Source organism: Pelodiscus sinensis, chromosome 16 (genome assembly GCF_052426305.1).
Source record: "Pelodiscus sinensis isolate ZL-2025 chromosome 16, ASM5242630v1, whole genome shotgun sequence".
NCBI classification, from domain to species: domain Eukaryota; kingdom Metazoa; phylum Chordata; order Testudines; family Trionychidae; genus Pelodiscus; species Pelodiscus sinensis.
Window position 1 is genome coordinate 35,898,746 of NC_143067.1, and position 22,414 is coordinate 35,921,159.

A 22,414-nucleotide genomic window follows, 5' to 3' on the forward strand; every position below is an offset into this window, starting at 1 on the left:
TGTCCAGATAATTTTGAATTATGACTCTATCTTCCAAAGCAATTGCAACGCCTCTTATTGGTGGTATCTGCAAAATTAATAGGCGTACTATCTATGCCAATATTTAAATCATTGATGAAGACATTGAACAGAACCAGTCCCAAAACAGAACACTGAGGAACCCCATTTGTTATGCCCTTCCAGAATGACTGTGAACCATTAATAACTAGTCTCTGAGAACAGTTATCCAGCCAGTTATGCACCCACCTTATAGTAGTCCCATGTAGGCTGTATTTCTGTAGTTTATTGATAAGAACGTCATGCGAGTCCGTATCAAATGCTTTACTGAAGTATACCACGTCCACTGCTGCTGCCTTTATCAAAGAAAACAGTCAGATTGGTTTGACATGACTTATTCTTTACAAATCCAAGCCGGCTGTTACCTATCACCTTATTATCTTCCAGATGTTTGCAGATGAACTCCTTAATTATTTGCTCCATTATCGTCCCTGGCTCAGAAGTTAAACTGACTGGTCTGTAATTTCCTGGGTTGTTCTTATTTCCCTTTTTGTAGATGGGAGCTATATTTGCCCTTTTTCCAGTCTTCTGGAATCTCTCTCGACTTCATGACTTGTTCAAAGGCTAAAGGCTCAGATACCTCCTCTGTCAGCTCCTTAAATATTATAGGATGCATTTCAACAGGCCCTGGTTACTTGAAGACATCTAAATCTTTTAAGTAATGTTAACTTGGTCCTTTTTTATTTTAACTTCTTAATCTCCACTAGCATTCACTATGTTAGGCATCCCGTCACCATCAGTCTCGGTGAAAACTGAAACAAAGAAATCATTAAGCACCTCTGCCATTCTGAGTTTTCTGTTATTGTTTCTCCCTCTTCCCTGAGCAATGGGAGGCGTGTGTTTTGGGAGGGGACATTGAGAGATTATTGGGAAGCTTCCCCCAGGCAGATCCTGGCTGGCCTCTAACCTCTTCCATTCAGTCAGGCACATCTGCCAGTGTCCCTCTAGTCTTGTCGTTCCCCCCCCCCCCCCCCCCGTCCAGCCCCATGTGTGCCAGCACCTTTCTCCATGGCCCTGTCCTGTTCATTCCTGCCCTCTCTTCTCTATCTTCCCCTACTAGCCCTTAGGAGCCTTTGTCTGACCCCTACTCCCACCACTCACAGTCCTGGAAGACAGGCTTTGCCTTTCTTTGCTGGCTATGCATTGCGCTTTGGTTCAACTGTTACAGAACCCTCTAGTGGGCAAAAGGGAGCTATACTGCTGGGATCTGCTGCTGTTCTTGTGCCACAGCGTCCTCTGGTGGAAAAGTGGAACGGTAGCAAGGTTTTGGCAGAAACTTCTTTTCTGCGTGACGAATTAGGAATCTGCGAAGGGTGTGTGTGTGTGTGTGTGTGTGTGTGTGTGTGTGTGTGTGTGTGTGTGCGCGCGCATTAGTGCAGGAGTAACTGGGCAAGCAAAGCTCCACGTCAGGATGGGGCGCCTCTTTTTGGGTCGGGCTGGTGGCCCCCACACGAGTGAGAAGCCCCTCACTGACATGGCCCCTGACTGATTGTGAAAGACAGTCCCCTCCCACACCAGAGCCTAGAGGGGCCTAGTCTAGTAGGTTTTCTGTGTTCCAGCCCCGTGGTGTGGAACACGGGCTCCCCAGTGTTAGGGTGGGGCGTGAGCCCTATGGGCTGGATCCAGGCAAGCTGGGGGCCACATCAGGCCTGAGATTCCCCACTGCTTCCTCCTTCCCCCATGCTGCTGCCTTTGACAGAGGCAGCAGTGTATGGGGGCATATGGCTCTGCGGGAGCTGATACATATGGGACGCCAGCTTGAAAAGCAGCTTCCCGTGAATATCAGCTCCTGCTTGCCCACCTCGCCCTCTGGGTGGCTGACTCTCTATCAGAGATGGTGCGCGGTAGGAGAAGCAGCACTTTGGGATCTGGTGCTCACAGAGAGCTGGCTTTCCACAGGAACCAGCTCCTGCCTCTACTCTCCCCCTCTGCTGCCCCTGTATCAGAGGCAGCAGGGGGGGAACGCGCATTGTTAATCATGTAGTGGACTACACATTGAAATCCCTAACATAGTATGTGCATGTGCCCATACACTCTTGATTGGCGGCTGGAAAGTAGTGCTCATGGGTCTGTCTGTACAGAACAACATCTCATGGCCCAAAGAAGGTGGTATAGGTAGCCTCAAGCCAGCCGCCTATAGCTTCAATCTGTCTTTCCTGTTAGTCATTTCAGTGTCTTGCCTTTGTAACGTTGTGAAAGCCATTATTGTTTTCCAGTTATTTACTTTTTTGTGCCCTTCTGGGGAAGAATTCTACCCTTGTCTTCCCCATTTATGTTTAAATCCTACCATAGGTTTTTCTCCACCATGATGGATATTAAAATAGCCTGTGGTGTGTGGGGACTCCCAAATCCTCCCAAAATGTAAGGTCTGTCTGGGATGTAAGGGCAGGCCTAAAAAAAGACAGGGAGGCTGGACTATAACTTCTCTTAGTGGAATGTGTCCCATGTCCACAGAGAGCCTCTCCCTTCCCATTGCATTGCATCAAAATTGCAGGCTGCTTTTGTCACTCGTCCAGCATTCCATGTGATCATGGACATGAAGACCTCAGAGATGCAGCACATCTCCCTAACCAGAAAAATTAAGAAATTGCCCAGGTGACTGCTGTGGTTCCAAGGTGGATCTGAGTACTGAAGGATGTATAGTAGTCCTAGCTGTGTCACAGGCTATAGAGGATCAGGAGGTTCTTCTGTGGTGGGTTGTCTGGTAGAGAACTTCAAACAACCTGCTACAGTTCAGACAATAATTCTTACATGGTTCCCAACAGCTCAGTCCTATACAAGAGATTATCGCCCACCTTCCCAGTTGGATTACTGGCATCCTTGCAGCCAGTTGGAAAACCAATTTTAGTGGATGCCAAGAAGATATTTACACACCAGTATCCTGTCAGCCGTAGCCATCAGTTGTCCATTCCTCATTATCATGTTCTTTGGGACTGGACAATACAAGGCAGGTCTCACCTCCTTCAGTCAAGTTCTCTTCCTCTTCAGATGAAGCAGTAATGCCACCGCTGCCCTCTTATATTGTGGTGTGTGTTAAATCCCAGAAACTTATGAAGAGGCTAGTGAACTCTCTACATATCTTGCTAGAGGAAGTCCAAGAATCTGAGTGTTCTTTGGTAGAGGCAAGTTTCCTTTGCCCATTAATGAGGCATTACAATCTCCTGCCTATACATTGTAGCGAACACAGGTCATGATTCCAACCTCCTCCTAAGATCTGAAAAAGTAATAGATTTCACAAAAGGGGATAGAACACTGCCTCTCCCCTGTCTTTTAGTGAATTAAACCAATGAAAAGAGCTGCCAAATTTTAATCTAGGCCCTCTCCATCAGATGAGCTATCCAAAGGACTGGATTTAGTGGGCAGAAAGAGCTATTCGTCAGCTGCTCTTCAATTTCTTATTTCTAGATGGCAGTAGGAATGTGACTAGTCAGGTAGTCAACTACCTGATAAGCATAGGCTTATCGGGTAGATGAGTGACTACTTGACTACTTACTTACGCAGAGGGTGCGGGGGCAAGCAGGAGCTGGTACATGCAGGAAGCCATCTTTCAAGCCAGCTGCCAGCATGTATTGGCTGCCACAGGGCAGCAGTGGAGGAGGAGGCAGGCGGAAGCTAATACACATGCTTTTAAGCCTGCTCTCCATGCGGACCGACCCAACAGAACAACCTGCTCCTCCCCCACCTCCTTAAGGCAGTGAGGAAGGGCAGGCAGGAGCCACCTGTGCCCCCTGCAGCTCCCTTTATCAGAGGATAAGGATTGCTCGCACTGAGATTGGCACTATATTTTTTCCTGTTACTAATATAAAATTTGAATCATGGCTTTGCCACTGTAAGGTGATATGTAATATGTTGATCAGGAACTGATAGGTAGCTTTATCCTGGAACTTGTGCTTTTGTGTGTGTGACCTGTGTTCATCTTTTGTTCCATGCAGAACATATTGTTTCAAGGCTGACAGCAACCGGTTACTACCTTCAATCATTAATCTCAAATTGGTTCAGTAGATCAAATTAATTGGAAACCAAAAGCTTTTTAAGGTGGCAATGTAAAGATGGGGAACATTTATTCCGTTTTGAAGTTTTTATATTATCAAATATTGCAGCTAAAATACTGCCAGACTCCAAATTTCTTTGTGGATAGGACAATTAATATTTCATTTTTGCTTCTTGATCTAAGTTAAAATGAGACCTTCTCTCAGCCTTGATTTTTCTCTTTGAATTAAATGTGTATTTAGAATGGCTGCTTTACCTGTAGGTTAACAGCTGGATCCAGACTTGAAACTGTGGAAAATGAGGAGCTGAATGAAAAAACAATCAAGCGGGAGAAGAAACCCCGAATGAAAACATACAATGCATTATATGTGTCTTCTAATCCAACTCCTGAAACACAATGTCCTCAGCAATAAAACTTTTTTCCAGAGCAAATTAGAAACTTATTTTTGCCTTCAAAATTCTTTTGTTCAGAAATGAATATGTAAGTGTATCATTTTAACATACATACAGTCTTCATTTTAAGAAATGTGTTTTTCTACCTTCTGCTTCATGAACAATTATTTTTATTATGGCTGTATTATCCAGCATTCTCACCATCCCTGCTTGGATAACCTTAGAAGTTCCACAAAAATAAAGTCTTTGGTAACTGATTCAAATGTTGTCTCATCCTGAATTGTAGTTAAAACCCTAATCGTTAGTTGTTTGGGGTTTCCAAAAGTATCGCTCAGTTCAGAATGACTAGGGGACATCCTCTGAAACTATATAATAAGTGCAGCTCTAAACTGTGAGTAGGTTTGCACATTTTTTTAAACAAATAATATATTATTACACTGCACTGATTGAAGGGAAGATGGAAAACAAGAAATAGCAGTTACATTTCTAAAGGTTGTTTTAATTACTTTAAATAGGCGCCTTTCAAAGCTACATTTTCCCCCAATGTGTAACAATTTCTGATTTTCAGTGCACATGTAACACCTCTTTAAAAGTCATATGAAGATGAGGTGCATTTGAAATGCTAGGAAGTGTCTTGTAAATGTACAAGCAGTTAAGACAAACTTTGCTTTATTGCTTTCTAAGGTGCTGATAAATGTTGCATTGTATGATGCAGTACAATGCAACATTTATCAGCACCTTAGAAAGCAATCCTTTTGTAACGTTCTGTGTATAAAAACTATTGACTCTGTTACTGCTCTTAATGTAACCACTTTTTTGATAATCTCGTTTGTAAATACAAAACAAGCTTTCTGTAACAATAAATGGCTTACTACAACTTGCATATTGTAGTTGGAGTAATGTAGATAATATGCAGACTAATTTTAATAGATGTTTGTGTTCTCAATTAAAACTTCTCAACTACTTAAATTAAATTTTAAGTATAACTACTCTGGTTCCCCCTAGTGGCTAATTTGGCCCATTCACGTTCCTGTAAAGATTTCTGAAAGTCTTAGTTGGGAAATTCCAGTAGTTTACCCACTGGAAAACTTGTTGGGTGAGTCTTTATGCAGTTGTGCCCTGATTCTCCCCCCCTCCACCAACACGTTATGTGCCCAAAACTTCCATTGAACACCGTGTACACCAAACAGGGAAATGTGAAAACTCCCAAAAAAGGGTTTCTGAGGTTAAGCTTTTCAATGTGTTCAGCACTTACAAAAACGTGGATCTGTTTTTTATCATCTGTAGGCAATCAGCTCTCTAGAAAACAGCAGTGACTAAAATCAAAGTTAAACTTGCCACACAACATGAGTCTTGGCTAGCAGTAGAGCATGACCATTGATATACAATCCTGTTGTAGTATACTTGTGTGTTAAAAAAAAAAAACACAAGATAAGGGATATCTCAACCCTGGTAATGCTGCCCCTTTCTGGACACGAACCAGGCTATTTGTTGAGCTCTTAACCTTCCCTTGAACTTCACTAGGTTATGCTCCACCCCTCTTTTTCCTTGACCTCTGAGAGCATTTCTTGGATATGGGCCCTTGACCCTTTCACAGAAATGCCACCACATGGCCGAGTTGCCCCAGGACTGCTACGGATTCCTTAACCATATGTTCTACCTGAGCTTCAACCTGGTGGATGCTCTGGGTTTTCAATTTAGCTCTTTGGTGACATGGCATAAAGTACATAACACACAAGTTTTGCAATGGTTTCGAAGTACAATTACATTAGACTGAGACAAATAAATGCATTAATTTCCTTACCTGAGTTTCCTCACCCTTTGGAACGTTTTTTCTGGGCATAGGGTCCAAGTCCTTTTCAGTGGCCAGGATCTTTCTGTGGCTCAGTCTTTTTGTGTGGACTCATGGAATCTGTATTTTACAGGTCAGTTGGCTTTGCCCTTGACTGGTTCAACACTTAAAAATATGTCCCTCTGTCAAACTATATGTCTTTTTAGTTCCTCTAACCTGTCTTGTGACTCTCTTGAGTTTATAAATCCTGACACACAAGCCTGGTTCTGATGGTCTGCCTCTGAGGGAAAATTCCAGGTCCCAAATGCTATCACCGTACAGAGAAGTCAGAGAAATTAGCTTCCCGAAGGCCGTAACCTTCCTGTCGTTGATAGGTGGACAGACTCAAATGGAAATAGTTCATACCTGAGTTTGACAAAAATGGAGGTAAAACAGCAGAAGGCAGCAAGCTCCACATTCAAAATGGGGCTTACCATCTTGCGCACGTGTAGTCTCTGGTATCAAACAGAATTCACGAGCTATGTCAGTTCTCCAAATTCTCATTCTGTGCATCTTGAAAACAAATTCTTACATGGACTAGATCAGTGGTCCCCAACACGGTGCCCAAAGGCGCCATGGTGCCCGCCGGGCCATTTATGTGCGCCCACCTAGTGACCAGGGCTGGCCCAAGTCATTCTTGCGCCCCGCGTCCTGGGTGCGTGGTGCATGTGCGGTCCTGCCCGCGGGCGCCTGGTAGCCCCAAAATGTTGGGGACCACTGGGCTAGATTATCTTTCTGTGGGAGATGAGGATGAAAACCTATGAGACAGGAGACCTCTTTTCAGATCCAAAACTGCAGAGAGTATCACTCGTGGGGTATGTCTACACAGCAACATTATTTTGGAATAATTTTATTTGTTGAAATAATGTCGAGCAGGAGGACTTCTTACTCAGACTCCTGTAACCCTCTTTTCGCCAGGAGGTAAGGGAAGTTGAATGAGGAGTGTTCTTCCTTAGACTTCCTGCTGTGTAGACAGCACCAAAACCCGAATTAAGCTATTTTGACTTCAACTATGCAATTGGCGTAGCTGAAGTTGCGTAGCTTAATTCGAGTGTTGCCCTGCTGTGTAGACGTGCCCATCAGGACTGGGGTGTATTGTCCAAGCTGCGTTAAGTTTGCATGTACATCACGTGTCTGAGTATTAAATCAGAGTCATGAATTTCCTTTTTAATCAAATGGATTTAAAGTTTATAATTAACTCCATTCTTAGTCCTTACAGCCCCTTCCCACTCTTGTATAATACTATAGTGCTATTCTATTTTTAAATTCTTGAGCCATTGCCATTGGGTGACTCTTAGGACTGAGCAGGTGAGTCAGGAGTGGGGAAACTTTGGGTTGGGGGCCACTGACACACAGAAAAATCAGTCAGGGGCCACACACAAGTGAGAAGCAAAAAGATACTCCCCCATATTCCCCTTGCATACCAGAGCCTAGGGGGACCTAGCCTACTAGATTCTGTGTGCTCCATCCCCATGGTAAGGCAGGAGGGGACAGGAGCTCCAGTGCGGGCTCCCCAATTCTGGAGGGGGGCCTGAGCCTTGGGAACTAGATCCATGCAAGCTGGGGGCCGCATCCAGCCCACAGACCTGAGGTTTCCCACCCCTGAGGTAAGTGATAGAAAAGAAGGTAAGTGTTGTATCACTGATTTATTTGATAGCACCAAATGGTTGACTCTAGCTCACATCAACATGTTTTTCATGGTCTTGGACATGAAAACTGTCCATGCGTTTCACCAAAAGAAATATAACTTTTGGCTTTATTTGACTCTTCAAGAGTTTATCTGTGTAAAAGCTGAGTTTTTTTCCCCCTCAGGCTTTTCTTTCTACAAGAATCCAAAATTCAGTTCAGGAATGCAAAATAGTGCGTTAAATCTTGAAGTATAACATTATAGGGAGGTATTTCCTTAGACTAGAATTAGTAAAAATATCACTGTGCAGGCTTGAGTTGTAAAGTAAGAATTACACAGATGTACAGCAAATTGTACAGTTCTATACATATGTTTCTCTACTTCAGTCTTAATCCATACATGATTAAACGAGTATAAGTTTTTATCCCTAAACCAGTGATAGTCAATCTTTTTTGCATTTTCAGACCCCTAAAAATTGGAAGTGCAGACTCTTGGAAATCTGGCCTAGCCTGTGAACCCGCTGGGGTTCACAGATCCCAGATTTGAAAACCACTGTCCTAAATCTACTTTCATATTTGAGGTCAAGAGGGGCAGAACATCTAATTGTTGGTAGCCAGAGAGAATGAGAGAATGTGGTTTAAAAATACCTGTGTAGCAATCTATTCCTAAAGGAATATTGGGTCACTGTTTACATTCAGATAAACAATGCTTTATCAGAGAGCACCAATAATCCCAAGAAAAAAATGACAGTTGTACGTGTTCCTTTTGTCTCCAATAATTCTTGAATGAACATACATGAGACTGATGTAGATGTGTATCATTCAGGCAAAGCTAGCATGTTACTACTACTTACAATACAGAATTAAATAGGTTAAAGTCTTGTGGAGACTTAAGTATGAAAGGCTAAACATACGGGACTTATGTCTGCAATAGTTTTCTAGATTGTCAGCAGCTGGCTTTGTGAATATTTTATATACTTAAACAGCAGCATTGCTCATCTTTGCCAAATTGATTAATCCAGCCAATCAATTTTATTCCCGGATGGAAACTTTACCAAACAGTATTCTATTTCAAAGGACCTTTGAGTCACCCATTACAGTTACCCTATCCATATTTAAAACTTATTGATAGTTCAAAAAATTCTACTGTATAATGCTTCTTTACTTTAGACTTTTCTTAGATTGTTCTGAGAGTTAATTTGGCCATCTTTTTCTTTGCAGTGCTGCCAAGTGTTAGATCCAAAGTTCAAAAGATTGTTTTTCATTAACATAATTGTAAAACAATTCAAGTTAAGTCTTACTCTTACTGTTATACTGCAACATAAAACTTAACCTACAGTATGTTATCAAGGTGATTGGAAATACAAATTGACTTTCACCTTACTTATGTACATCTATCTGTAAGCATAGGCTAAATACTGAAGATATCTAAATTACAAAGTTTGGAAATCTTTCTTAGGATAGATAATATTGACGAGAAAATTATTTTTAAATCATTTTTTTTTCATTGGAAACTAATCTTTGTTATATTGTAACATAGCTGAGGAATTGCTGAGAAGTACTTAAATATTGAATTCATATTAAAATAATTCTTAAACCCCTATGTGTTACCATTGATATTGAGTGTATATGCTGTATTTTAGCAGAGACCGGGGTCAGATGTCCTGGGCTTCTGACAAAGCAACGGAGTATGGAACTTTTGCTTAAATTTAAATATTTCAAGATTAATTTTACATCTGACACACATGAGTTTAATACCAGAAACAGAACATCCTGACCACAAAAAGATGACTGAAAAATCAAGCAGCTCTTAAACTGTGAAACTGGTGATTTTTTTCATACTTGCCATGACAGTTTGGAGCAAACAAAACTGACTCCTTGGCATCTTGGGTGGCATTATTTATACCACCATAACCCTTTTAACAGAATCATAGCAAAAGCAGGCACGATCTGAAAAGTGAAGACTAACTATCGCCTGAAGTTAAGCTTTCCAAAACCATCAGATGTGTCTTCCACAATAAATTATAGGAAATAATGCACAATGCTGTCACTCTCTCACATTTTAACGCACTACAGCTACTCAAGACGTGAAGCATTGAAGCATAACTAGACATTGCTTTACATCTCCTTTGTGTCTGAGTATAACTATATGTAGTAAGTTTTAAGATTATGTAAAACAATAATGACTGTCTGACATTTAGGCTAGGTAAGGGAAGAATGGGCACTAAAAACGGCAAGAGACGCGCAACATGTTTGCACTAACAACATAAGAACAGCCACACTGGGTCAGACCAAAGGTCCGTCTAGCCCAGTATCCTGTCTGCTGACAGTGGCCAATACCAGATGCCCCAGAGGGAGGGAACACAACAGGTAATCCCCATATGATCCTCCCCTATCACCCACTTCCGGACACCATTCCTACCCATCCTGGCAAATAGCCTTTGATGGATCTAACCTCCATGAATATATCCAGCTCTTTTTTGAACCCTGTTAAAGTTCTAGCCTTCACTGAATAATTTAATTTTATACAATTAATTTGCATAATGTTATTACAAGGAACATGCTTTTACTAGGTGTTAATTTTGTTTGAGATGGCTTCTTCCCCACACTCCTGAAGACAAGTCTCCCTTCCCCCAGCCACACCCCAAAGCAAAACTCAAGCTGACACAAGATTTATTGTTGCTCCACACTGCCTTGGAATGGCAGTCTGGGTTTGCCCGTGCCCATGTTAATGAAACAAGGATGGAAATTGCCAGGATTGTCAATGAGGGATTCACATTAGCATTAGAGCTGCTGCATTTTTCAGCAATGTTTAAAGCTAAAGCAGCTGCAAAGAAATCTTTATCCCACTAACGAACACTTGGGAACGTAACTTCATTTAAAGGATTCACTTAAACCTCTGTCCTATGTAGACCAGAGAGATAAGTGAAGGTAAAGCATCTGTGTCCTAGTTCATGTGTACTTTGTTCTCCAACCCAAATTGCCCAAACTTATAGTCAATGGGAGTTTTAAGCATGGACTTTATGATCAGACTGTAAACTAGAAAAATCCACCATTTTCTTGAGCTGAGACTTTATGACATTTCAATGGAATATAAAAGCGTGTCCCTGTTTTGAACTAGAGGACCTAGCATGACTGTTCATCACTTACTGCTCTAAATCTTACATGAAATATTTCAAACCCCTGCCATCCTGCTTTGCAGCCGTATTTTTGCACTTGCTGTGCCTATACTATGAAACTCCTTGCAGGACAGGGCTAAAACATGGCAGGTCCCACACAGTTAAGTCGCATCTTGCGGGGCCAGTTGGTAAAATCCAAGGCCATAGCACAATACGGGAACAGAGACGTTCACCACAAGATTCAAATGTTGAGTGTTCAGAGCTGCAAAACTAGTCAGGTCACACGGCACAGAGCCTTGTATTTTCGATGGGACTAGGATCAGAGCTGAATGCTGTGTTTGATGCGATGCCCTTTCCACCTTGTCTGTTCACATAGTATCATCAATGTCCTGTGGTGAAAACACCCACTTCAGGTCTCCCCTCCCCCCGCAATAGGCGTGCCATTTTGGCAGTGACTCGTTGGGAGAGAGTTCGAAAAGAGGAAGGAAGCAGGAGCCTCTGAGAACAGCAGCAAAGCGCGCAGAGCAGTAGCAGCTGCATTAGCCAGCCCCAGTTTCCTCACAGGCCCTCTGACGAGAGCTGGGTAACAGATTTGACTTCCACAGGCCTCACTTACACCACTGCAACAGTACGCTGCTCGCATTCGGAGGCTTTGCTGCAGGCTGGCATCCTCTGGGACCTGGCAGACACGCGTGCAATGGCGCTGTGGCGCAAGACTGACAAGGAGAGGAGCGGCGTGGGTATGTAATATAGGCAGTCTGCCATTCGAGTTTTGCCTCCTCTCGTATTTCAGGCAGGATGTGGGCAGGTACTTGCTGCAGTGCAATGTGAAAGAACCAGCAAGTCTGGGAACAACCCCCAAGGAGAGCTTGCAGGGACAACTTTGTGTTGCCTATTTGAGATTTTTTTTTTTTACCTCATTGTTACCTCATTGTTTGCCACTGCTGGGAAAATCAGGCTGCCACTCTAAAAATGGTAGGGAAATGCTACAGCTTCCAGGTGACTCAGGCCAGGGTTTTCAGGGTGTCCGCATGCAGTCTGGTGAGGAACAATTTAGGCTGCTGCTTGAGGAATGATTGGAAGGTGAAAAGGGAAAGCATCTTTGCTTGTCAGGAAAAGTAATGTACGTGTTCACTGGGGAAGTGCAAACCCTTCACTTGCTCTTAGAGTGCTCCTGGAAAAGGGTCTAGTACATAACATAAAGAACATAAGAACGGCCGTACTGTATCAGACCAAAGGTCCATCTAGCCCAGTAGCCTGTCTGCTGACAGTGGCCAGCACCAGGTGCCCCAGAGCAGGTGGACCGAAGACAATGATCAAGCAATTTGTCTCCTGCCATCCTTCTCCAGCCTCTGACAAACAGAGGCCAAGGACACCATTTCTATCCCTTAGCTAATAGCCTTTTATGGACCTAACCTCCATGAAATTATCTCTCTTTAAACTCTGTTATAGTCCTAGCCTTCACAGCCTCCTCTGGCAAGGAGTTCCACAGGTTGACTACACGCTGTGTGAAGAAGAACTTTATTGTATTAGTTTTAAACCTGCTACCCATTAACTTCATTTGGTGTCCTCTAGTTCTTCTATTATGTATCTTCTGTCTTAGTAAATAAGAATGACACTCTGGTGTTGGCTGGAAAGATGGCTTCTTCCATTTATGCTTTCTATGGTTAAAAACAGACTGGTGTTCTTCCAGTTGCTAAGTGGAATTGTATAATTGCACTAAATTATCGTTAAGAAAACTACAATAATCACAGAACAGAAACACTCAATTTGTCTCTCGAGTGCCTTCCACTAATTAACAACAAAATCTTTCTCTTGCCCTCCGTAGTCAGTCTGCTGTTGATAACAAGGAACCTTAAAATGCACATCAGCATAATATTTAATTTAAAAAAAGAGAGAACAGAGTACTCTGCAGTGCACATGACAGAGACTGATAGTTGCATGTAGTAAAATAATTCTTAATTTCCAAAAGTAAATAATAAAAGCAAAAGCAAAATAGTTTCTCCTTTTTCAATTTCTGTGCACAGAAGTGGTAAAATTGTGAAATCTAAGTATTCAGTACTGGTGGTAGTTTCCATTGCAAAACCAAGGACTAAGAAGCTCGATTTTCTGTTTCACTGGAAAGGGGGTGGGGGATGGAAAGCAGAAACATGGAACTTTTAGCTTCTATGTTCTGGCTCACTGGTCATCTGCCCTCTGACAGCTGGATTTGTGTAGGATATTGCATCTTAACATCCAGAAGTTGATAATCAGAGTGTACTGCTTGGGTGTATATAGATTGAAATGATTTAAATCACTCATGCATGTTAAAATAACTTATGTCTTTAGTCTGTGTTGAGGTTTGTTTGTTTGTTTGTTTTTGTAGACAACATTGCCATTCTAGATGTGCTCAGTTTTTTCTTTGTAACACTAGTCAGAGTAAAGACTAATAATTGGTAGATTCTTTTAAGGACAGAAGAGGCAACTAGATCAACTAGCTTAAGCTTTTGGGTATCATAGTCCATTACATTTAACCAGGTACCCTTACACTGACAGCAACAATATATGTTTGAATAAAACATGTCTTTCAGAAGGGCACCCACTCTTGACTAAAAGACATCAAGAGATGCAGAATCCACTGCTTACCGTAATGGTTTGTTCTAAAGGTTAATCACACTCAGTATGCACTTTATTTCTAATCTGAATTTGTCTGGCTTCAGCTTCCAAGTATGTGGTCACTGAACACACATTATGGTTTTTAAGAGTTGTGTGTGATTGGAGGAATCTTTTTGTAATGTTGGCTAGATTTACCACAGCAACAATTTGAATCCCACCTGTTCTGTTCGTTAGCTGAAATATAACACATCTTTTTTTAGTATATAAAATAAACAATACTTCATTTAGCAAAGGTTTCTTGTTCAATTAATATATTAATCTGTATATAAAAGCTGTATCATTACTGAACTGATTTATCCACAAATACAAAGATTTCTAATGTTGGTCCACAGTTGCTCCATGACAATCGGTTGCTCAGATTTGTGACTGTTGTTTCGGTGTTACCCTTGCCAGCAAAGGCTTCTCAGAGTTTAGCTATATAACTTTTTTGCCTAATACATTAGAATTCCTAACAACTTACCATCATGAAAACTATATTGTTTTAGCACCTTAAATGCATCAGCTGAAGTGCCCTTTAAAATATAACCAAGGCAAGTGACATTTTAAAGTAAGGTATTTTGATAAGCCTAAAATACGTAATTAGTTATTATACCTGAAATTGTTAAGTAAAAATGTTTCTACTTTTAGTACAAGAATAAAATCTTAAGTGTCAGTCTGACAAAATGAATGCCTAGGCAATTAAATCACAGATGATACAATAATAGTGTGTTAGCTGCCCTTTATTTCTATCTTGTATCAACCCAAATTTCTAGGGTTGTCTCTGAAAACGACAGAAAATCCTTTATTGCCTAAAATGAAACTTAACACCTGTTCAGCATCATCTTTTCCAGATAAGGTTGTTGGCTTCTCTTTAAATCTGTTACCTGGGCACATGACAGGGGTTGGAATGCAAGAAGCACATCAGAGAGATGGAATTATGGGTGTTTACATGGCTAATCATGTTTTCGTTATTTTTACATGTACTTGAAGTCAATGTGTTTATTTGCATTGCGTGCAAGTATTCTACTACTTGGTCTACTATGACAACAAAATGAGTAAACTGCAATCTTAATAGTTGGGAGGCAGAGGATGTTTGTGGGGCGGGGGAGAGAAAGGGGCATAGGTCCAACTGAGGCCATGTCTCTACTTGCTGTGCTGGAGATCGATTTTCTGGCATTTGATTTAACAGGTCTAGTAAGGACCCATTAAATCAAATGCTGAGTTGGTGCCTGTTTTCCTACTCCTCCTGAGGAGTAAGGGAAGCTGATGGGAGCATTTTTTCCCATAGACCTCCCACTCTGGAGAGGGCGACAAGCTCACTTTAAGGTACATCAACTCCAGCAACATTATTTACGTAGCTGGAGCTGCATACCTTAAGACAACCTTTCGGGTCTAATCTAGATTGGGCCTGAGAGAAAAATAGTTGATTACCATTACATACAGAGCACATCAGGGCAATAACACACAATTACAGTAGAATAGTGAGGAAATAACTGAAGAATTTTTGAACAAGACACATTTTCAAGTATGAAATAGTTTTATCTCCAATTCATTTCCTGCCTCAGATTAAGGACTCAGTGAATCATTTATCATTTGAACTTCTCCCCAGATTAGTTCAAAGACACAACTGTTGCGGTTTTGATTAAGACAAACTGACAGTGAGTGCGAATAATAGAATAGAAATACTAGCAACATAAAACATGGGAAAGTTAGAGTGGCACAGACTACTACATGCTTATGTAAAGTGTATGATGGTAACTCACTGGCATTTGAGAGCAGAGGATAAGTGCACAGTACACATATTTGTTTCAATAAGGCAAACAAGTGCTATCTACAACAGTGAAACAGCAGCTGTATTGTTGCTTTTTCTCTAATGACAATCTGCAAAGACTTTGTTTGAGTTAAGAATAGCGTAATAGAACATAGGGCAAGCACTATGCAGTATTGACTATGCATGATTTCCTATGGGTCAAACTGGATTAAGCTCATTGTTATAGAAAAGCTTCATCAAGCTTTATGGCCTGGTTTTAATCCAATTTGGCCTACCAGGCAATCAACATACAGAATGCTATATTATATCCAACCTTGAAAAAGAGATGCAAACATCTGCTTTGAAATGTGGTTTCTGTATATTGGGTATGACTAAGGGGCTGTGGTGTAATATTTGCCGATTAGCTTATTTAGTAATTGGGGATAATGCTGAAATACCAGAATGTCATGCAAATGCATTAATTGTACTGTGGTGAATGGGAGATCTGGGAATGCAATCCAGGTACTCCCCCAGTCTAGAGCCCCTTACCACTTTGTGTTCTTGAGGCTGTTGTATGCATTTTCATCGGGATGCTTTATCAATAAAATATTTTTATAAAATGGATGGAAAATAACCTGTTGTCATAAATATACAATACGGCTGTGTCTAGACTGGCATGATTTTCCGCAAATGCTTTTAACGGAAAAGTTTTTCCATTAAAAGCATTTGCGGAAAAGAGCGTCTACATTGTCATGGATGCTTTTGCACAAAAGGACTTGTTGCAGAAAAGCGTCCATGCCAATCTAGACGCGCTTTTGCGCAAGAAAGCCCCGATAGCCATTTTTGCCATCAGGGCTTTTTTGCGCAAAACAGTTTTTAGCTGTCTACACTGGCCCTCTTGCGCAAATACATTTGCGCAAGAGGGATTTTTCCTGAACGGGAGCAGCATAGTATTTGCGCAAGAATACTGTCAATCTTACAGTAGATTGTCAGTGTTCTTGTGCAAATTCAAGCGGCCAGTGTAGACAGCTGGCAAGCTTTTCCGCAAAAGCAGCTGCTTTCGCGGAAGAACTTGCTAGTCTAGACACAGCCTACCTATTGTATATTTAGATAATATCTTACTTCATAAGCTGGACAGGGAAAGACCGGATCAGCATTCAGAAAGAAGCTGTCCTGAGAACAATAAAATACCAGCCACGCAAGCACTAAAATGCACACATTTTGCTTTTGGAAAGATATCTATCATCTATGTCAGGGGTGGCCAACCCGTGGCTCACTAGATGCATGCAGCTCTTCTCCCCCAAAAGTGTGGCTCGCGAAGCCGCTCCTGCACCCCCCCAGAAGGCCGTCACTCCCCCCGTACTCCCGTGCAATTCAAAATGGCGCGGTTGATAGGAGCCTGATATCTAAAAGCCTAAGCTTGTTTCTTAAAGTGATAGCATTTTTTTTTTTGGTCAACAATTCTGGTGTGGCTCTGTTAAATGGGTTGGCCACCCCTGAGCTATGTGAAGCAGGTAGAACTCACTTCCATCTAAAAATTCTACTGGGTGGCGGAGTTCAGTAAAGGCTTTCCTGGATAATGGACAAGTCAAGGCACATAGAAGTTCTGCAAAGCTACACTTGGTGGTGGTTATAGTGAAAGCAGCAGCACCGTTTGCCCTCCTCCGAAGCCAAGGCTTATGTGGGCTTTTAATAATTCTTTCCCTCCATCTGGCATAGCTCACAACTTGTCTGAGCTCACATGTCTCATCCCTGCTGATATCCTGCTTCTTTTCCCTTCCCCCTCCTTCATCTGTCACATACAGTTAAACCCAAGAGATGTGGGAGAGATGATGGAAACCAAGATGCCAACTGAGAACTAAGTACATAGCAGCAATGAGTGAGAGAAGGGCAGTGTCACATTTAATCCTACTTTTCTGCTTCTCGTTAAGGTGCTCTAAGGATATTTTGGAATTAAAATGAAGTTGGGCTTTTGAAAAAAGAATTTACAGGGAGAGAGAGTGGACTCTGCCTTATACCCGCAGGAAATGGACTAATTAGGAAATGAGAGATGGGGAGGTAATTGCCATATTCTCTAACCAGACATCCCTTCTGGAGGTAAGGTCCAAGTTATGAGGAGACTGACGTAAATATCGCTGTGTCTAGACTACATCCCTATGTTGGCAAAGGGATATACATGAGGCACTTAGAAAGTGCAAATGACGTGGGGATTTAAATATCCCGTGTTTCATTTGCATAATTGTGTCATGGTGCTCTTTAGAAAAAGTGCCATTTTGAAAGTAAAACCGCAGTCTAGATCCTGTACAGGATCTTTCTAGACTGCGGTTTTACTTTTGAAATGGCACTTTTTCGAAAGAGCGCCATGACGCAATTATGCAGATGAAGCACGGGATATTTAAATCCCCGCTTCCTTTGCACTTTTGAAGTACCTCATTTACATCCCTCTTCTGACAGAGGCATGTAGTCTAGACACAGTGTAAGAGATCTGAGGTTAGAGAGGCAAAAGATGTGTTAATATAAACGACAGTTTCCAGGGTGATAACTCTTGCAAATTTCATCCCCACGCAGGGCTGCATCCCAAAGTTTTCTGGCTAGCGACCCATAGATCAGATTGGCCTTGCCTTTGGACTCTAGTTGAGGGGATTTACTCAAGAGACTTTCTATTGATCTGGCCTCTGAGTCTGGAAGGAAATAGAATGGAGACTACACATCTGGTTCTGTACATTCTGTCGTGGTTAAGTTGGTCAGCCTTGGGAAATGAAGGCTAAAGTGTCATCTAATGAGGTTTAAGTAATGGCCAAGCCAAGATGTGGTTCTTAGTAAGGAGAGGAGCATTTTGTTCTGTTTCTGTACTCAGCGCCTTCCAGACACCTTGGTGTGTGCTGACCCTATGAGGTAGCTGTGGTTTTATAGCACGCAGTGCTTAACTTGTGCCAGGGCTTAGCCCTGGTACCTGTAGGCTAAGCAGTTCAGAGGCATGGTACTTCTGAGCTTCCCATGTCCATTATAAAAGGAAAAGAATTGCTTGAATCCCAGCACCTCTTTCATTACAAAACAAGCGCTGTTTACACAAATAGCTGCGGATACACTTTTCAGCCATAGATTTGCGCCATTTGTGTGAGGTGTTAGATGGGAGTAGGAGAGCAAAGAAAACGTGGCATTTGTCTAGCAGTGCACCAGAGAATAAGAGAGCAGCATGTCTGCTCAGGGGTCCAGGATAGATCATAGAATCATAAAATACTAGAACTGAAAGGGACTCCAGAGGTCCTCAAGTCCAGTCCCCTGCCCTCACAGCAGGACCAAGCACCATCTAAACCGCCCGACAGGTGTCTCTCCAACCTGCTCTTAAATATCTCCAGAGATGGAGATTCCATAATCACCCTGGGCAATTTATTCCAGTGTTCAACCACCCTCACAGTTGGGAACTTTTTCCTCATGTCCAACTTAAACCTCCCTTGCTGCCCTTTAAGCCCATTACTTCTTGTCCTATCCTCAGAGGCCAAGGAGAACAATTTTTCTCTCTCCTCCTTGTGACACTCATTTAGGTACTTGAAAACTGCTATCGTGTCCCCTCTCAGTCTTCTCTTTTGTAAACTAAACAAGCCAAATTCTTTCAGCCTTCCTTCATAACTTTTGTTCTCTAAACCTTTAATCATTCTTGTTGATCTTCTCTGGACACTCTCCATTTTTTCCACATCTTTCTTGAAATTCGGTGCCTGGAACTCAATACTTCAATTGAGGCCTAATCTGTGTAGTGTGGAAGAATTACTTCTCGCATCTTGCTCACAATACTCCTGTTAATATATCCCAGAATAACTGCTTCTTTTTCAACGGTGTCACACTGTTGACTGATATTTAGCTTGTGGTCTACTATGACCTCTAGATCTCTTTCTGCAGTACTCTTTCCTAGACTGTCGCTTCCCATTCTGTATGTGTGAAACTGATCGTTCCTTCCCAAGTGGAGTACTTAGCATTTATCCTTATTAAATTTGATCCTATTTACTTCAAACCATTTCTGCAGTTTGTTCAGATCATTTTGAATTATGACCCTATCCTCCAAGCAGTTGCAACTCCTCCCAGCTTGATATAATCTGCAAACTTAATAGGTGTGCTCTCTAGCCAATATCTAAATCGTTGATGAAGATATTGAACAGAACTGGTCCAAGAACAGACCCCTGTGGAACTTTACTTCTTATGCCCTTCCAAGAGGTGTCCCAGAATGCGGGAGTTTCCAGCCTGATGCAGGTGCACGGGGTTTGCATGCTCAGTGGGCAAGAGTCATGTAAATGAGGGGGTGCATCTACACAGCACCCAGAGCTTGAAATAGATTATTTTGAAATTTGACGCTGCCTCCACCGCACTTATTTCAAAATAAATCACTATTCCGATACGTCCCTTATTCCTCTTGGAAGGAGGACATTGGAATTGTGAGCCCATGATATTTTGAAATAATGGGCGTGCTCAAAAGAGGCGAATAACCATTTCGGGATCCCTCTCAAAATAGTGCTACAGTGTAGATGTAGCCTAACAAAGATGTGATTTAAGTCTCATATCCCTGGTCTCACTCTGGGTTCTTGTAGTTAAAGGGAAGGTCCTCTTGGATGCCTGACTGGATTGGAAAGCATGGTAGTTCCATGGTTGCTAAGATGCACAGGAAGCGAGTGTTTGGCAGAGGCTGTGCTAGGGGAAGGGAAGCTACAGTGGAGTGTAGCAAGGGGGTAGGACAGGTGTTTAGGAAGGCAGCCTTGGGGTTACTGCTCAAAGCAGGAAGCCACACAGTTGGCTGGAGCAGGGTGCCAGAGACTCCTGGGAAGGGTGAGCCTGAGAGCAAAGAGTGAGGTAAATGTGTTAAAAATAACTGTGTTCCTTCTCCTTGAACTTCTGCAACTTTTGAACCTTATTCTAGTATTACTATGCTTAGCTCTTGTGTTCTGTTGCTCTGTATTAACAGCAGTTGAATTTTGTCCCAGACTGGAGTGCCTTTGTGGCTTTAGTTTCCAGTATAGAGATTTTTAGAGGATAATTTTAGAATGAAAGAATGGTGCAGAATGATTAGAAGGTGTATAATATAGACTGTATTACTAGGATGGTCAAAGTCGTGTGAAAATGGTTCAAAATATGTTTTGGTTGGTGCAATCATCAAAGGGGAATGGTGTAATTTGTTGCAGAAACTACATTTTCTTCAGAAGTTGAGCATCTAGACCTCAGAGATGGGAAAGGCATTCATATGCCAAAGCAATTTTGTGGCTTTTGTAATACTTGTTATTGACTGCTACAATTCTTTGCTACAGTAGATGGAACATTGCTGGTGAAGTTTGATTAACTTCACTCTGCACCTAACAGGATAATGAAGCACTGGTCTGGAAATAAAGATTAATAGCTCATGTGTCCCCTTAGATGGCGTTGTGAGTGCTATTTCAAACAAAAATTGTAGCATTATTATACAAGGCACATACAAAGTATTTCTCATTTTTGAGAGTATGGTGATACATAATTGAACTTTAAAAATAGGCAGTTTTCGAAAGGATGCTATCGATGTATTTTTCTCAAATGAAAAGTTCTATTACAGAAATTGAGAGGCAAAATATGCCAATAAAAATAAAACTGATATTTTTCCTTCCAAGTATTATAATTTCATGATAGATCAATTTGGAAGCTTAGCCTTACAGTTTCAGTTCATATCCCTTTAATAAATGGACAGTTCTTTTAAAGTGTGGAGTGGCAGTGTACAGCTGTTAAACTTGTACATCAAAATGGTTGTCAACACTTGTATGGTATCAAAGCATTTTGAGATATTAAGTGCTGTGTGTAACAAGCATATTCTATTGTACTTGTCCTGTGATCTGTTAATTGCTCAGTTCCTTGTAGTGTCTGGAATCTAGACAGGTGAACATGTAGACTGTCAGGGCAAAACAGGATTGAAAATTTTTGTAGGAAATAACTTTTAATAGGGATCCGACTTCACTCTCATGGCCAACATGCAGCCAGGACAATCTTCCTGTTCTAACCTGGTTAAAGGAGTTTTCACTGCTGAGGTGTTGGGAAGAGGCTCAGTGACCCTAGAAAAGATTATTTTTCTTTTTTAAACTTCTGTTGCCCACTATTTCCTTCCACTGCTTTTCCTGGGCCTGTCTCAGCTATGACTCCTGCTTAAAAAAGTCTAATACTGAAGCTTTTTGGAGAACAATGAGCAATCCAAGTTCTAGGCATAGTTGGGACTGCCAAGCAGGTCGGGGGCAGAGGGGAGGGAGAGAACAAAGAATGATAAAATCATAGGGATGGAAGAGATCTCAGGAGGTCATTCAGTCCAGCCCCCTGCCCAAAGCAGGACCAATCCCAACTAAATCAACCCAGCCAGGGCTTTGTCAAGCTGGGATTTAAAAACCTCTAGGGACGGAGATTCCACCACCTCCTTAGGTAACCCATTTCAGTACTTCACCACCCTCCTAGTAAAATAGTTTTTCCTAATATCCAACCTAGACCTCTCCCACTGTAACTTGAGACCATTGTTCCTTGTTCTGCCATCTGTCACTACCGAGAACAGCCTCTCTCCATCCTCTTTGGAATCCCCCTTCAGGAAGTTGAAGGCTGCTATCAAATCCCCCCTCACTCTTCTCTTCTGTAGACTAAATAAGCCCAAATCCCTCAACCTCTCCTCGTAGGTCATGTTCTCCAGCCCCCTAATCAGTTTGGTTGCCCTCTGCTGGACCCTTTCCAGTGCGTCTCCATCTTTTCTGTAGTGGAGGGCCCAGAACTGGATGCAATACTTCAGATGTGGCCTCACCAGAGCCGAATAAAGGGGAATAATCACTTCTCTAGATCTGCTGGCAATGTTCCTCATAATGCAACCTAATATGCCATTAGCCTTCTTGGCTACCAAGGGCACACTGTTGACTCATATCCAGCTCTCATCCCCAGGTCCTTTGCTGCTGAACTGCTACTTAGCCAGTCGGTCCCCAGCCTGTAACTATTTTGGGGATTCTTCCATCCCAAGTGCAGGACTCTACACTTGGC

General features: G+C 42.0%; 2 protein-coding genes across 13 annotated transcripts in view; both read left to right on the forward strand.

The window, feature by feature from the left end:
* The window catches only part of SPDL1 (spindle apparatus coiled-coil protein 1), a 160,071-nt gene extending 154,750 nt beyond the window's left edge, over positions 1 to 5,321 (forward strand). For 11 of the 12 annotated variants that reach the window (XM_075900165.2, XM_075900159.2, XM_075900156.2 and 8 more), the window contains one exon: positions 4,310 to 5,321. In XM_075900165.2, the coding sequence (XP_075756280.1) occupies positions 4,310 to 4,460 (151 nt within the window). In that variant the 3' untranslated portion in view covers positions 4,461 to 5,321. The remainder of the gene's footprint in view (positions 1 to 4,309) is intronic. The other variant, XR_012896298.2, reaches the window with a different exon arrangement.
* Positions 5,322 to 11,488: 6,167 nt separating this feature from the next.
* The window catches only part of DOCK2 (dedicator of cytokinesis 2), a 499,444-nt gene continuing 488,518 nt past the window's right edge, over positions 11,489 to 22,414 (forward strand). The window contains exon 1 of the mRNA XM_075900153.2: positions 11,489 to 11,756. Within this exon, the coding sequence (XP_075756268.2) occupies positions 11,714 to 11,756 (43 nt within the window). The 5' untranslated portion in view covers positions 11,489 to 11,713. The remainder of the gene's footprint in view (positions 11,757 to 22,414) is intronic.